Genomic DNA, 13,616 nt, shown 5'->3' on the forward strand with positions numbered 1-13,616 from the left:
TGGGAACTAGTGCGTTAGCACAGTTTGCTTGTTAACGTGTTGGCTGTCCAGCCCCACGCACGGGCGATCCGCGGTAGCTCGTTAACGGAGATTTGCCGTGTTGTGGCGTTAACGTCATTTCAGATTAACGCTGACAGCACTAGTGGGAACAAAATGAATATGACTGCACATTTACGCCGACATCATCCTAGTGCAGAGACAAGTGGAAACAGACAAAAACAACAAGCATGCATGCTACAAACTTTAGCCGAGTCATTTAGACAGCCGTTAGCACATGATTCTCCTTATGGGGACCTGATATGTTTAACATGCTGCTGAGAATATAGCCCAGAAGAAGCGTATAGTATAGCCTGTGAAGGTTCTCAGTCATCCAGGTCATCGTAGTCAAAGGAGCTTGCAAAGAAAAGCGTCTGGACTTCTTTAAGTTACTTGAAGACGTTTCACCTCTCATCCGAGAAGCTTCTTCAGATAAGGTCAAATGGTGGAGAGTCCCAGATATAAACCTAGTGGGAGTAACCCCCCACAGAGGGACAGGCGATTAGAGGATCATCAGGGGGTCCGACGATCCTCTAATCGCCTGAGCCAAGGTGTGAAACTGGGTGTGGGTCCCAATCAGCCAGAGTTTCGGGTGAGTTCATTGTGAAACCTGGCCCCACCTTATCATGCGAATTCCTGAGATCAGATGGCCCAGGATGTGAGTGGGCATTAAGGCATCTGGGAAGGGATCTCAAAACTGGATTATAGATGGCAGAGAGTTGGTGTCGTAAACCCCCGCCTCTGTTCAAAGATGGTCGCTCACAGTGGACATAGATGGCTTCTTTCACTCCTCTTTCAAACCATCTGTCCTCTCTGTCCAAAATGTGAACATTGGCATCCTGGAAAGAGTGTCCTTTATCCTTAAGATGCAGATGGACTGCTGAGTCTTGTCCTGTGGAGGTGGCTCTTCTGTGTTGTGCCATGCGCTTGTGAAGTGGCTGTTTGGTCTCTCCAATGTAGAGGTCTGGGCATTCCTCGCTGCACTGTACAGCATACACCACATTGTTAAGTCTGTGTTTTGGCGTTTTGTCTTTGGGGTGAACCAGTTTTTGTCTGAGCGTGTTGCTGGGTCTGAAATACACTGGGATGTCATGCTTGGAGAAAACTCTCCTGAGTTTTTCTGATACACGTTTTGAGTGCTTCCTTTACATGTGTGTGTTCCTTCTTTTTTCCTTCAGGCTTAGAGGGAACATGTTCTGCCCGGTGGTGTAGGGTCCTAATTACTCCAAGTTTGTGTTCCAGAGGGTGATGGGAGTCGAACAGGAGGTACTGGTCCGTGTGTGTGGGCTTCCGGTAAACTTCGATGTTGAGGTTGCCGTTCTCTTCAATGTGCACAGCGCAGTCCAGGAAAGGCAAACAGTTGTCCTTTGTGTCTTCCCTGGTGAACTTGATGTTTTTATCCACAGAGTTAATGTGTGCAGTGAAGGATTCCACTTCTTGTGTCTTGATTTTGACAGTATAGCTTTTATTTTGGAAAGAGCCATTTCTCTGTAATAAACTCTCTTTTCCAAAGATGAGTGATTTCTCAATCAGATATTTATTTTTTTATTACTTTGTTGTTTCAGCAACATTCAATTTAAAAACTGTACTTTTGAGTTAAAATATATATTTATAATTTTAATAAATGACAAATTAAAAAAGCATGAACATTTTTTTGTATTGAAAAAATATCGAACCGTGACACCAAAGTATCGAACCGAACCGAACCGTGAATTTTGTGTATCGTTGCACCCCTAATGCATACATGCACTTGTTATGGGCATTGATGTCATGCTAATTTTGTGCTCTTAATGCTTTCTTTGAACTGACCTTTTTCCAGGGTGGGATGGTTTTACAGCACACATCTCTATAGACTGTGTGCAAGAGTTTGAATTTATTTTGGATTTTCTCCAACGGGGGTCAGTTGTATGCATACAGACTCATAACTTAACTTTTTCAACAGGGTTGAGGTCAGGGCATTGGGGAGACCATTCTAGGAGCTTAATGTTAGCCAGCATTACCCATTCCAGTTTTGATGAGTGTTTGGGATCATTGTCCTGCCCAACTCAAAGTTTCATCCGCGTAGCTGTTGATTTGAGTCAAAGCTAAGGAATTTAGAAGAATTTAGAAACTTTTGTCAAGAAGACATTCGGCTTGTCCATGTGGGCAGCTGCAAATTTCAGTCGAGCTTGAAGGAGTTGATTTTGGAGCAGGGGCATCTTTTTTGGTTAGCACCCTCTCACCCTCTCCAAGGTGATGTAAAAGTCTCGTCGCTATGAACTGTGACGCTGGCATTCCAGGAGTTTCCAGTTCATGGCAGGCTTGAGCCTTTGTGGTTTCTGAACATCCTTACCAATTTCCTCTCATCTGAGGGTAACAGTTTGGGTCTTCTTCCTGACCATGGCAAAGTGGTGACACATCAGAATAACTTGTAATTACATGGAATTGTTTGATAATATTGGAATCTGCAGTTTTTTGGAAAAGGCTCTAAGAGATCTTCCCAGCGTGTTTCTTCACTAAGATCTATTATTTTTGGACTATCGCATTGTTCAGAGTTTCTGTCAACCCAACAAATGCGAGGGAACAACAGTTAGTTGTGATCACTAATTTGGAAGTGCAGGTATGTCAATGACAACACAGTGAAATTTAAAACCTAAGAAGCACAGGGTTTCATCAAACACATCATCTCAGTGCACAGAAACATCTTGCTCTCCATGGAGTATACCTTTCCTGGCCTACACAGACACGCCTCTTCTTTGACTCCCCTACTTACTGAAACACAAATAACGTTATCAGGGCCTTACACCACTAGGCATAGAAGGTTCCCTCCTAAACGCGTGCGCACGCGCGCGCACACACACACACACACACACACACACACACACACACACACACACACACAATGAAAGCCTTTAAAATGTGGCTATCTACTATCCAAACTTCGTTAAGTCAGTGAATAAAATAGAATAGAAAGGAACCTATGACATTGAAGAGACTTTTCTCCAACCATAATATCCTGATGCACTTTAGACCCAGCAACAACATCAGAAAAATTGGATAATCTCAGGGACAAAAGACCCAAACATGAGCTAAGCAATGCTGCACAGTCCAGTGAGGAGTATCCAGTGGCCAGCTGAGGAGACGAGTGAAACACTTGAACAGCAACACCAAAGCAAGGCTGCAGGACCCGATCGCATTAGTCTTAGAGTCCTGCAGCATTGGTTGTCACTATTTCCAATGTCTCCTGGATTGCTGACTATCTGTCAGAGTGGCCTCAGTTTGTACAGCAGGGGGAGTGAGGAAGTTATTCAGGAAATGAATCATACCTGTCTCTATCAAACTGTACAATAACTCGCATGAGCACCCCTGTGAGGCATTAGATTCCACACGCACGGTCTGTTATTAAACCATCTTGCAGCTGGTTCCTAGATTGAATGCGCATTTAAAATGTATTAATCCGATTTGCACCCGTCTCTTGCACAATCTGTTTTGTTTTTACTCTTCTTTAACTTAATTTTTTTTTTTATCACTGTTGATTATATATTTATATCTTGCACAGTATAATGCCATCACTAAGAGCCTGTGGCATTTTTATTTCAACTATGATGATAGTGTAGTGTAACACAAATAATTTCCCTCGTAGGATCAATAAATTACCTACTTACCTCACAAATAAGCCAAGCTTGGGACCATGTGACCCTTGCAAGTCATGTGCTGATAGGGTGGGTCAACAACTCAGGACCCCCCAACAAGGTGACAACCCTACTAGATGTTTCACACCTGGGATTCCATTTTAGATCAGAGGCTGAACATCTTTAAGAATCAAATATAGAAGTCTATCTGCCTTCAACTCAAGCTCATAAGACGACCATGACCTGGATGACTGAGAACCTACATAAACATGCTCCATATGAAAAATGAAAAACAGATGCACAAAGTAATAAATTCTTTTCAAGTGATATCACTTGAGACCTTATGTTGGAAAACGAAACACAGGCTTAGTATGATGCGAATTCCCTGGAACTCTGCAGCTTTCCTTTTAACACCCAAGCAGACGTGAGGAGGTGACTTCCAGCATTCCTGATTATGCTGAACAGATTTCCAGGATTTTCAATCCTACATTGATGGGAAACTTCAACGTAGAACTTGTCATCTACCAATCGGAAGGTCTGTGGGCAAGCTACTGAGTCCAGAGTTGCTCCCAATGCATCCATCAGAGTGTGAGTGTGTGAACGAGTGTTAGATTGCAGTGATGTGGGCATGACTGGGTGAATGAACCACGTAGTAAAAAGTGCTTTAAGTTCTCAGAAAAAAAAAAGTATAATGCTTTGAGCTTTTTAGAAAAACATTTATTGTTATTTTCACGTTAATTGTGTAGAGGCATGTACTTCATTCACAAAATAGGAACAGTAAAATTAATCAGACAAGAAAAATATATGCTGTCTTCTGTTTTCTTACATTATCAATATATATATATATATACATACATTGTAAAATAGGACATTGTAACAAAAAAGAATCCAGAATGTAGCAAAAAGCAAGTTATGATGGCTACATCTGCACTGCACCATGAACACAGATGTAACGTGTTGTCAGTCTAAAAACAAAAAAGAAAAGAAAAGCTGATATTAGACTGAGGTTTTCAGATCCTTCTTTCATTGTCAAAGGAGTTTTTATGGCTTTATTTATAGAGTTGAAATGACACAGCTAGCTATAGTTAAAAAACAAACAAAAACAGTGACTTTTATAACACCATAAACCCCGTTATCATGGTAAAACATCTTTACAGAAGTTAGGCGCCATGCTTTTGAGCATTAATCAGGTATCATCTCATCGCTGCACAGAAGCTTCTGTCCGAGACCACAATATTACAAAAGAACACTCACTTAAGCATTACAAAACACACACACAGGCGCACTTTAGTCTCAAGGACAAACAGCCCAGAGAGAATACAGGCATTTTTAAAACAATAGGACAAGTCCACACTTTTAGAATCAGTGGCTGTAAATGATAAGTGGAATTAGCAGAGCTCCTTATACACGATACAAAAATGTCTTCTTATTTCTAAAGTTTAATTTCTTGAAATTTTTGAGTGCAATTTTTAGAAAAGATCTACATATAATCAGAACATAACCTTGGCTTGGATCATGATCTTAGAAATTAATTTAACCTGCTACCTTTTTTTGTTTGTTTTGATTCAACCACAGTGTCATTATACAATAGTGAATATTCTCCAATAACTGCTCTGCAAAAAGTTATTATAAATATACTTGGGCTCAAAAGGTCAAAGATGATTGGAGGATTCAAGAAGTAAACAAGAAGTTTAAAGATCAGGCTGTTTTGTTGTTTTTTTTAAAACACTCATACCTTTACTGTCCCGTCTGTGATACATTCAGCACATGTTACGATAACACTAACACGCTGTACATGATAGAAACAGCTGTAAACTTGTACACCACCAGTGTCTGGTTGGATATATTCAGCAGGAGGCTTTTCCAGCAACACTCCGGGATGTGATCAGAGGTGTGAGGAATGGCAGACATCAGGAATTTGCTGCATCGCCTTACAATGCTGCACTTAAACAATAACATTTCTTGGAAAAGGAACTCACTCCTGAACAATTGTTATTTGGTCATGCTGACAAATGTGAGCAACACTGTCTTCTGGGTATTAAATACACTTTCCTTACAGATTTCCGCAGACCCCGTGAGTAAATTCCCAGATGTTACACACTGACACGGCACAGGAATTAAACAAGCTCACGCTCAAGATCACAACAATGAGCCGATTCCAAAATACAGACATCCACACATGTCTACAGCAACAAGGTGAGCAGAGGCTGTAGCTCTATCAGAGGGGTTCAATTCACTTTCAAATTAAATCCAGATGAGTTATTACAGGAATTTAATGCATATTAAAGGATATTAAGAAAGCGATTTAACCTGAAAGTGAAGTGAGCCCCGAGGAAGTGATGTAGTGATATCAAAAAGACACACACACACACACACACAAAAGAAAAGACATTTAGCTGAATGAGTGGACAAACAGGACTCTTGTCTCCACCTGCTGGCCAGCACTGGTATTGCACGGACATCATGACCCTCAGCAGGTCGGAGCGACAAATGTACAAAATATTGCGCCACGACTACTGTTGAACTCAATTTGGTTATGAAGAGATTGACCAGTGAGGTTAGGATAAAGCTAATATGCTGTAAACACTTCAGGTTCGGAGGTCAGAGCTCCTGACAGGCCAGCCCTTATTTGGCAGAGTGTTGGTGTTCTTTGTAAAGGTTGAAGCACTGAGTTGTAGAAAAACAGGCTGTGCACATTGCGGGCTAAAAATCATGGATCAGCCTCTTAAAGAACAAATAGTGAGCAAGCTTCATCTCCAAAGTTAAACCGTCCAGTCGAAGCAGCAGGTTTTGTTTTTTTTCCTTTGACACAAGTGGGCCATAAAAAAACACATATAAAGCTGATTCTTTTAGTCTGTTAGTAGGAAAGAAGAAAACTTACTGCCACTTCAACTGTTACACACAATCTCTCTCTTTCTCACACGGACACACACACACACAATACATTATATAAAAAAAAAAGGAGAAAAAAAATCAAATGATCGAGCAACATCCATAACACCTTTTTTTTTAAACTTTTTTTTGTTTAAATTAAAAAATAAAAAATAAAAAAAAGCAGCACTTTTTTCTTTGATGGATAATCTACAAAGTGCAAATGCGCCATCTTGTGCTCTGATGGATTAAAAAAAAAACAAAAAAACCCAAAAAGTCTACCCAAAACCTGGTTAGAGTTTCCTTGTGCACGGATTCACCGTGTGGTGGAGTCTTCTGTAAGATAGTCCAGGTTTGTTGGGAAGCATCCATCTCAAGAGGTGTCGATCATTGTTACGCGTATACTCGTTAAAAAAATGAGACAACATGAGACTCAAGGGTAAATCGATGCATCTCCACATCGTGTACTGCCTCTCTAAAAAACCAAAAACAAACCAAAAAAAGCTGTTCCAGGCTCTCCTCACTGCAGCTTTGTATCTCCAAGTCTTGGTGGACCTGGGAGGCTTTCAGCAGTAGCACTGATTCACTTTAATGCGGTCCTCGTCAATAAATACTTCAATTGTGAGAGGTTAAAAAAAAAAAAAAAAAAGCAACAGAAATATGAATACAGTATACTGTTAGTATGTGTGTGTATGTTTATGCGCATAACTGCAAACAACCTTGTCTCATGTCTTACGAAGAGAGGTGTGAGATGCGTTCATGACACTGCATGTGGAAATGCTAATGCCACGGAATACATGACTGTGATAATGACTGCATTTCCATAGTTACTGTGAATGGATTTAAATGGGCATCTGCTGGCAGACTGCTGAGAAACTGAACTCTAGCTTTGCTTAAGGCATCGAAGTAGATGACTGAGGTGCTTCTCCTGTGGCAGGAAAGAACAAAAAGAAAAAGAATTATATATACATACATATATTTATTACTTACATAAAGCAGTTCTATCTGGAAAAGTCAGACTGACCATTAAGCCAGAGCTACAGACTCGCTGAGAGGTGGCTGACTGCAATTACCTGGTTAGGACTCGCTCTCCATTGAGATTGTAATGGTTTCGCTTTCAGCTGTGAAGACAAGCAGAACAGAATACGTGATAGAATTTACATCAACAGCTCAGCCTTTCTATGTAATAATAACACCCCTGCTGGGACTCACCTGATTTGAGGGTGTCATTTGCCAGATGGTCTCCGATGTTATTAGCATGCTGCTCGTTGCTCAGGAGGCGATTCTGAGACTCGCTGAGTGGACTCACGGTGATGTCAGCAGCGCTGGAAAAATTAGCTGCCATTAGCACCATTTTTCTCAAAATAAAAGCCCTATCAGAAGCTTCTACTATTGCACCGGGATTTAGCACCTTTTACTGGGCTCTGACTGCAGTGTCACTGTGGCCTGCTCCACGTCGGTGTTGACCAGTCGGGTGGGGAACGTCAGACCATCTCCCTGGCTGCAGTAAGCAAGCAGAGAATCTAAAGATTAAGAGCTGTCAACTGATTAGAAAAACCCCCAAAAACCGTGAAGCTGAACTTCCTCAGGAGCTGCTGCAGCCACAGACTGTATATAAAAGATGGACACACCATAATGTTACAAACTGTTCTGCAGACTGCTGTTTTAAAGGCTCGACTTTAGCATCTGGCACTTGTACTTTATAAACCCGATGCAACAAGTGATAGGTGGAGCCTGCTTTATTTTATTTTCGTACTCTAATGTGAAAGTATTTAATACAAAAAAGCATTATTTTATATTAAATATGGCTTGAAATTAGCACGTGTAGCCATAATTTAATCTGGAAAACACTTAGACATTTTGTTACAGACTTCTATTAAAAAACAAAAAAAAGTTGTTGCTGCCCCTTGCTGCCCATTACAAAGAATGCAGGTTTAAGACACTCTAGATTCACTTTTCGAATCCATATAGTCTATGCTGCAACAAAGTTAGGCTTATATTTAAAAGAATAACATCACAGCTTTAGCTTTTACTTCAGTATTTAAACAATTATACCAGATTCTTCAGGTTTTGTTTATTTAACACAGAAATCCTGGTCTTCCTGGTTCTGTTGTGCATCTTTTCCGTTAGTACCTACTCAGATCGACTCACCACGACTCAGACTGGCTTTTCCATTACAATCAAGTACCACTAAATGTGTGTGGTTGTTGTCATAGCAACGTGGCCAAGGGTCCTGTGACTTAATTAGTATGCAACAACTTTGCCAGGTTTCAAAAATGTCGGTTTCAGTTTTTGGTAACAATACACTCATGACTCATCTTTTGACGCCATTGACCAGCCAATCGGTGGCATCCAGTCTGACAACGTCACATTTTAGTACCTGCTCTTTTTGTTTAGAACCTCGGCTGAGCAGGTACTATTTTAGTACCTGGTACTATGACCTAATGGAAAACTCTGAAAATCGGGGCACACTGTGGTGAGTCGATCTGATTAAGTACTAATGGAAAAGGGGCTTTAGATCTCCTCTGTCTGAAAGGTACTCCTGGATATTTCCCTTATTTCTCAAGCGGTCGGCACGGCAGATGGAAGTACACATGATTTGGCACACACTTTACACTGGATACCCTTTCTGATGCAACTCATTTATCTGGGCTTGGGATCTGCGCTAGGAATCCACTAGCTTGTTACCTTCAGAGGCTTGGGTTTTGTCTCCTCCCGGGAATCTTTTCTGTGTACGGCAAACCACAACACTCCCTTTAATGTCTGTCTCTCTCTCTGTGAAAGTTTTTCTCTCTCTCTCTTTTTTTTTTTTACCTTGTGAAGACGGGCAGCAGCCAGTACTTCTTCTGGTCACCAAAGACCTGAGCAATATTCTTTCGGAAACCCAGAGAGAAACCATTTTTATCAGAGCCTGTCCTAAAGACTGGTGCTCTGAATGCCTCTGCAGGGTAAGAGGAAAATGAAAAGAGAAGAGGCAGACAGAAGGGAAAGAGAACTGTTAGACAAACACTAAAGGAGGGGAACAAAACTCCGTCCCTAGCAACAAAGTTATTCCAGTGATAATGATGACAAAAAAATGACATTCAACTTGACAAACTGTTAGAATATTTGAAATCACTGCTAGATATTAAATACAAGGAAAACGATACCTATTGTCGACCTGTTCTTCCCTACAAGCCAAAGGTGGTAGCTGAAGAGGGACAAAATACTGATGCAGAACATGGCGGCCACAAAAAAAAGAAACAAGACGTGGAATTTGGCAGGCGTGTCTGTCAGCTCATTCTAGGGGGAGAGACGGGAGAAGAGGAGAGTCAGGCAGCCATCAATAACAAATTCACATCGGAGATATTTCTGGAAATGCAAGAGCAATGACAGAGAGCTGATATAAACAAAAAGAAAAAAAAAGGCAGAGAAATGACTTTTAAAAAAGTCTCATGTGAGCCACTTCACTTGCATGCACATCACGAAAACAACAACGGTGAGGACGGTGGGGGAGGGGGGAGGCATCGGAGGATGGCTGTGTTACCTTTGGGCAGTTTTCTGCCGATTTCCTGCGGCAAAGCTTTAGTACAAACAGAAACAAGAGTGGTTAGCAACACCAGGAGAGAACAGACGGGAGGGGGGAGCACTTAGAAATCAGGAGGCAAATAGAAGTCAAGGCCAAGTTGGGTGGAAAAGTGGGGAGCTGCGGGGGAGGCGAATGAAAGAGAGTGGGTTGAAAGAAAACTGTGCCCGGACTGGCAAGAAACAAAGGGATAAAAGAGGAAGAGATGAGAGAAAATTGAAGTGAAACAGCTACGAGAGAGAGAGAAAGGAGGTGTTTGCGGGCACATGAGTGGTGTGACTGATGGCTCCAATAGTGGAAAGGGAGGCAGAAAAAGAGAAAAGATCCGAGAACAATGAGCCAGTGTGCGAGAACTGGGGATAAAAGAAAGGGGAAACAGAGGGGTAGGGCGGGGGCCGGTCAGAGGGTGAAGGGTGAGAGAGGACAGAGAAAACAGAGGAGCGGCACAGCGGAGCACAGGAGAGGTCAGCGCCATGCACAGCCAACTCAAGAGATGCTCATCCTGGCTACGACGTGCCACCCGATTCTGCATCTGTGTCACACATTCACTCCATGCTGTGGGGCGAGTGGGCATAGCGTGTCGGTGCGTCGTTACTCACTGTCCAGAATTTAATGAAATACTGCAGGACGGTGGCTGCAATGAACAAACAGTACACCAGCGAGTAGGCCAGGAAGAGGATGAAAAACTTGTAGTTGGAGAATCCCACACAGTTGTTCACCCTGCAGACACACAAACACCACATTTGGATGCAGTTTCTTTTCCAGTGCAGAAACCTTATCAAAGTTTGCAAAAGGTGGAGGCTACTGGTGAGGTAGCACCAAACAAATGGCATTATCAAGCAGTTTCTGAAAAGGTGTAGCAACGTGTCGTAATTTAAGGTATGTTAGTTATAAAGCGTGAGAACAAAGTAAAATGAACTTCTGTCTAGAAAGCACTTTATTCTTGGTTAACTAACTCAATGCACCAACAGGATGTGGCTCTTACATACCAGGGACAGTGATGATCCATCTTTAGCACACACCTGCCAAAAAATAATAATAAAAACAAAAGATTAACTTTAAAAAACTGAAGAGTAAGAGAAAAATTTTAAGGAAAGAAGAAAATTCCCTTACATGTCACATGCTGAGCAGTGATGACATCTGTCTGGCTTGATAACTTGACAGCGGTCACAGTAGCGGATCGCTGCAATAAATTAGCACAACAATCATCATGATAACTCAATTCCAAACAGAACAGATTCATTCTCATTTACATTCAGTGACACAGACGTACCGCCAGCGCCTGTGCGGGTGTACAGAGGGAGGCTGCTGGCAGCTCTCCACAGGATCTCTTGCTGGGACTCTGGCCTCTCCTCCTTCTCATAGCGTTCCTTTTCAGCCTTGGGGAGGCAAAACTGGAGGGAAGGGAGCAAAATACCTTTTTTAAGCTGCCATTTACTGCAGCAGGGGATTACACACAGGCAGACAGAGCAGGCTTGTTTTGTTTTGGAGGATTGGATTAGTGTTATACCTCTTTGGAAGGGTTAGCAGGCTTGGTGAAGATGGTCTTCCAGTAAGACCACACAAACATGACGAATGAGAGGTGGAAGAAGATCAGGTAGACAACTGGAGGGGGGAAACTGAGCATCAGGATCAAGGACATACGCACTGATATGTGGGTTATATAAGGAAATGCCACTGTAACGCAAAACATGGCCTAAGAGCAAAAAAAAAAAACCTACGCTGTTAATTAATTAGAGAGGAAAGCTAATAGTTTATGCTGGATGAGGAGGAGCTGCTGGGCTATAAGCAGGCCAACCTCAGCACTTTGAGAGGAAACACAATTTCTGTGCCAGCCTTTTCTTTAAAAAGCCAAGTCTACAGAGTACTTTTCCAGAAACTTAAGTAAGATTATGCCAATAAAAAACTCTTAGCTCAGTAAAATTCCATTTACGATTTATTAAACAAACATTGTTTGATGTCCTGGGACACTTACTCTGCTCTCCTATGCTGGGGATGGTGACTGCAAAGAGAAAACATAGACAATATATGTCAGATATTATATATACTGATAAACTTTTATACATTATGGTGGAAACAACCATATCATTTATCCACACTGTATTCACTTCTACAAAAATTTTCAAAATACTGATACTGTACATGAGTAACGAATTAATTAAAGGGTTGGCATGTTTTACAGTTATCCATATCAGAAATTAATTAACTACAGCCCCCTGCCCCCTTAATTAAGAAAAAAAGTTTTCCCCTATGCATGTAACCAGGTCCCATATTTACGCCAACATATCTGATAAAAACCAAAAGAAAACCAGTAGAAACTTTCACCTAGTGGTTTATCTAATAATAAATAAATAAAGCCTAAAAATGGGGCGGGAAGAAAAATAAATAAATACATAGTCACACCTCAGGAGCACAGCAGCCATGCAATCTTTTCTATTGCCCCATTAATCTCCTACACAATGTCAAGACAATTTAATTAGTCCACCTTGCTGTTGTTAAGTGTACATTTTTTCCACTTCCAAATAGTTAACAAAGATTAAGTATTAGGAGCTGACTAATAAAAATACACATGTTGAATTTTTCACAGCTGAATTACAGCACTTAGACATAACCTTACATGAATTTATGTATTTATTTATTTTTTTTTAGGGGGGGGGAGACAATCCGCAACTATTGCCTTAAGCCAGTTTAACTAAAAGAGACATGTTGTGTGGTATTTATATGTCAGCCAGTCAAATACCGTTTATTTCTCCATCCACACTCATTTAATTTCACATAAAACCACAGAGACGAGACGGGTAGCTTTAACATAAAAAAGACAGCACAGTGCTAGTTTTTCTTTGACTAAAACCGTCCTCTTTTGAATATATGGCAACCCAGGCGATGGCAACCAACAGAAAATTAGCTGGATCTAGATTTGGACGGGTTTGCCAACACCTTTGTTGGGCTGCAGTTCATTTACTTCCTGCTGGCCAGCAGCCGCCGCTGTGTTTGTGTGTGTTGTCAGGAAATATGGTTAGCACCGGCTTTTAAAGGCCTTGAAAGAAGCGACAGACGACGGCGAGGTCTCTACTTACATATACAAAGCTCCACCACGTAAGCGTAGTACGACCAGCAGACGACGAGCGCGATAAAAATCACAGGTATCCATGCTAAGCCCCGTTGACAGCATCTCAGTACGTGTGTGGGCGCCATCTTTCCCCCTCTACTGTGGAGAAGGGAGTGTCGACGGGTGACGTCACGATAATAAAAAATGTGAAACAGGGAGGTGAGCCGAGCGATGATATACGACCAGGAAACCAAGTATAGTGCTTCAGTATAAAACATAAAATACAACAAAGGCACCAAGCCCAGCTAGGTTATCACAGTTGTATAACATGTAGCACGGCAAACCCTAGTAATGTAGACTAAATTGATATATTTCCTGCTGTCTACGTGTCCAAATGTATCTCTGTATAAAGAATTATGGATTTTAAATAATATAGAAAAATAAACCTTAAGATGAATATGTTGGCAATAATAAATCGGTTTAA

General features: G+C 41.4%; 1 protein-coding gene across 2 annotated transcripts; it reads right to left on the reverse strand.

The window, feature by feature from the left end:
- Positions 1 to 6,661: 6,661 nt before the first annotated feature.
- zdhhc20b (zDHHC palmitoyltransferase 20b) lies at positions 6,662 to 13,318 on the reverse strand. 2 transcript variants are annotated; one of them, XM_026180173.1, is made up of 14 exons: positions 13,161 to 13,318; positions 12,059 to 12,085; positions 11,594 to 11,688; positions 11,357 to 11,477; positions 11,197 to 11,266; positions 11,073 to 11,105; positions 10,683 to 10,803; positions 10,045 to 10,080; positions 9,668 to 9,800; positions 9,333 to 9,459; positions 7,930 to 8,019; positions 7,731 to 7,843; positions 7,592 to 7,639; positions 6,662 to 7,446 (listed from the first exon to the last, which is right to left on the reverse strand). In XM_026180173.1, the coding sequence occupies exons 1-13, from the start codon at positions 13,276 to 13,278 to the stop codon at positions 7,596 to 7,598; spliced, it is 1,128 nt and encodes a 375-aa protein (XP_026035958.1). In that variant the 5' UTR covers positions 13,279 to 13,318; the 3' UTR covers positions 6,662 to 7,446; positions 7,592 to 7,595. The 2 variants fall into 2 exon arrangements, with proteins under 2 accessions (XP_026035958.1, XP_026035959.1); XM_026180174.1 differs by lacking the exon at positions 10,045 to 10,080.
- Positions 13,319 to 13,616: the final 298 nt, after the last annotated feature.

The sequence above is a fragment of the Astatotilapia calliptera genome, chromosome 9 (assembly GCF_900246225.1).
Source record: "Astatotilapia calliptera chromosome 9, fAstCal1.2, whole genome shotgun sequence".
In the NCBI taxonomy this organism is placed as follows: Eukaryota; Metazoa; Chordata; class Actinopteri; order Cichliformes; family Cichlidae; genus Astatotilapia; species Astatotilapia calliptera.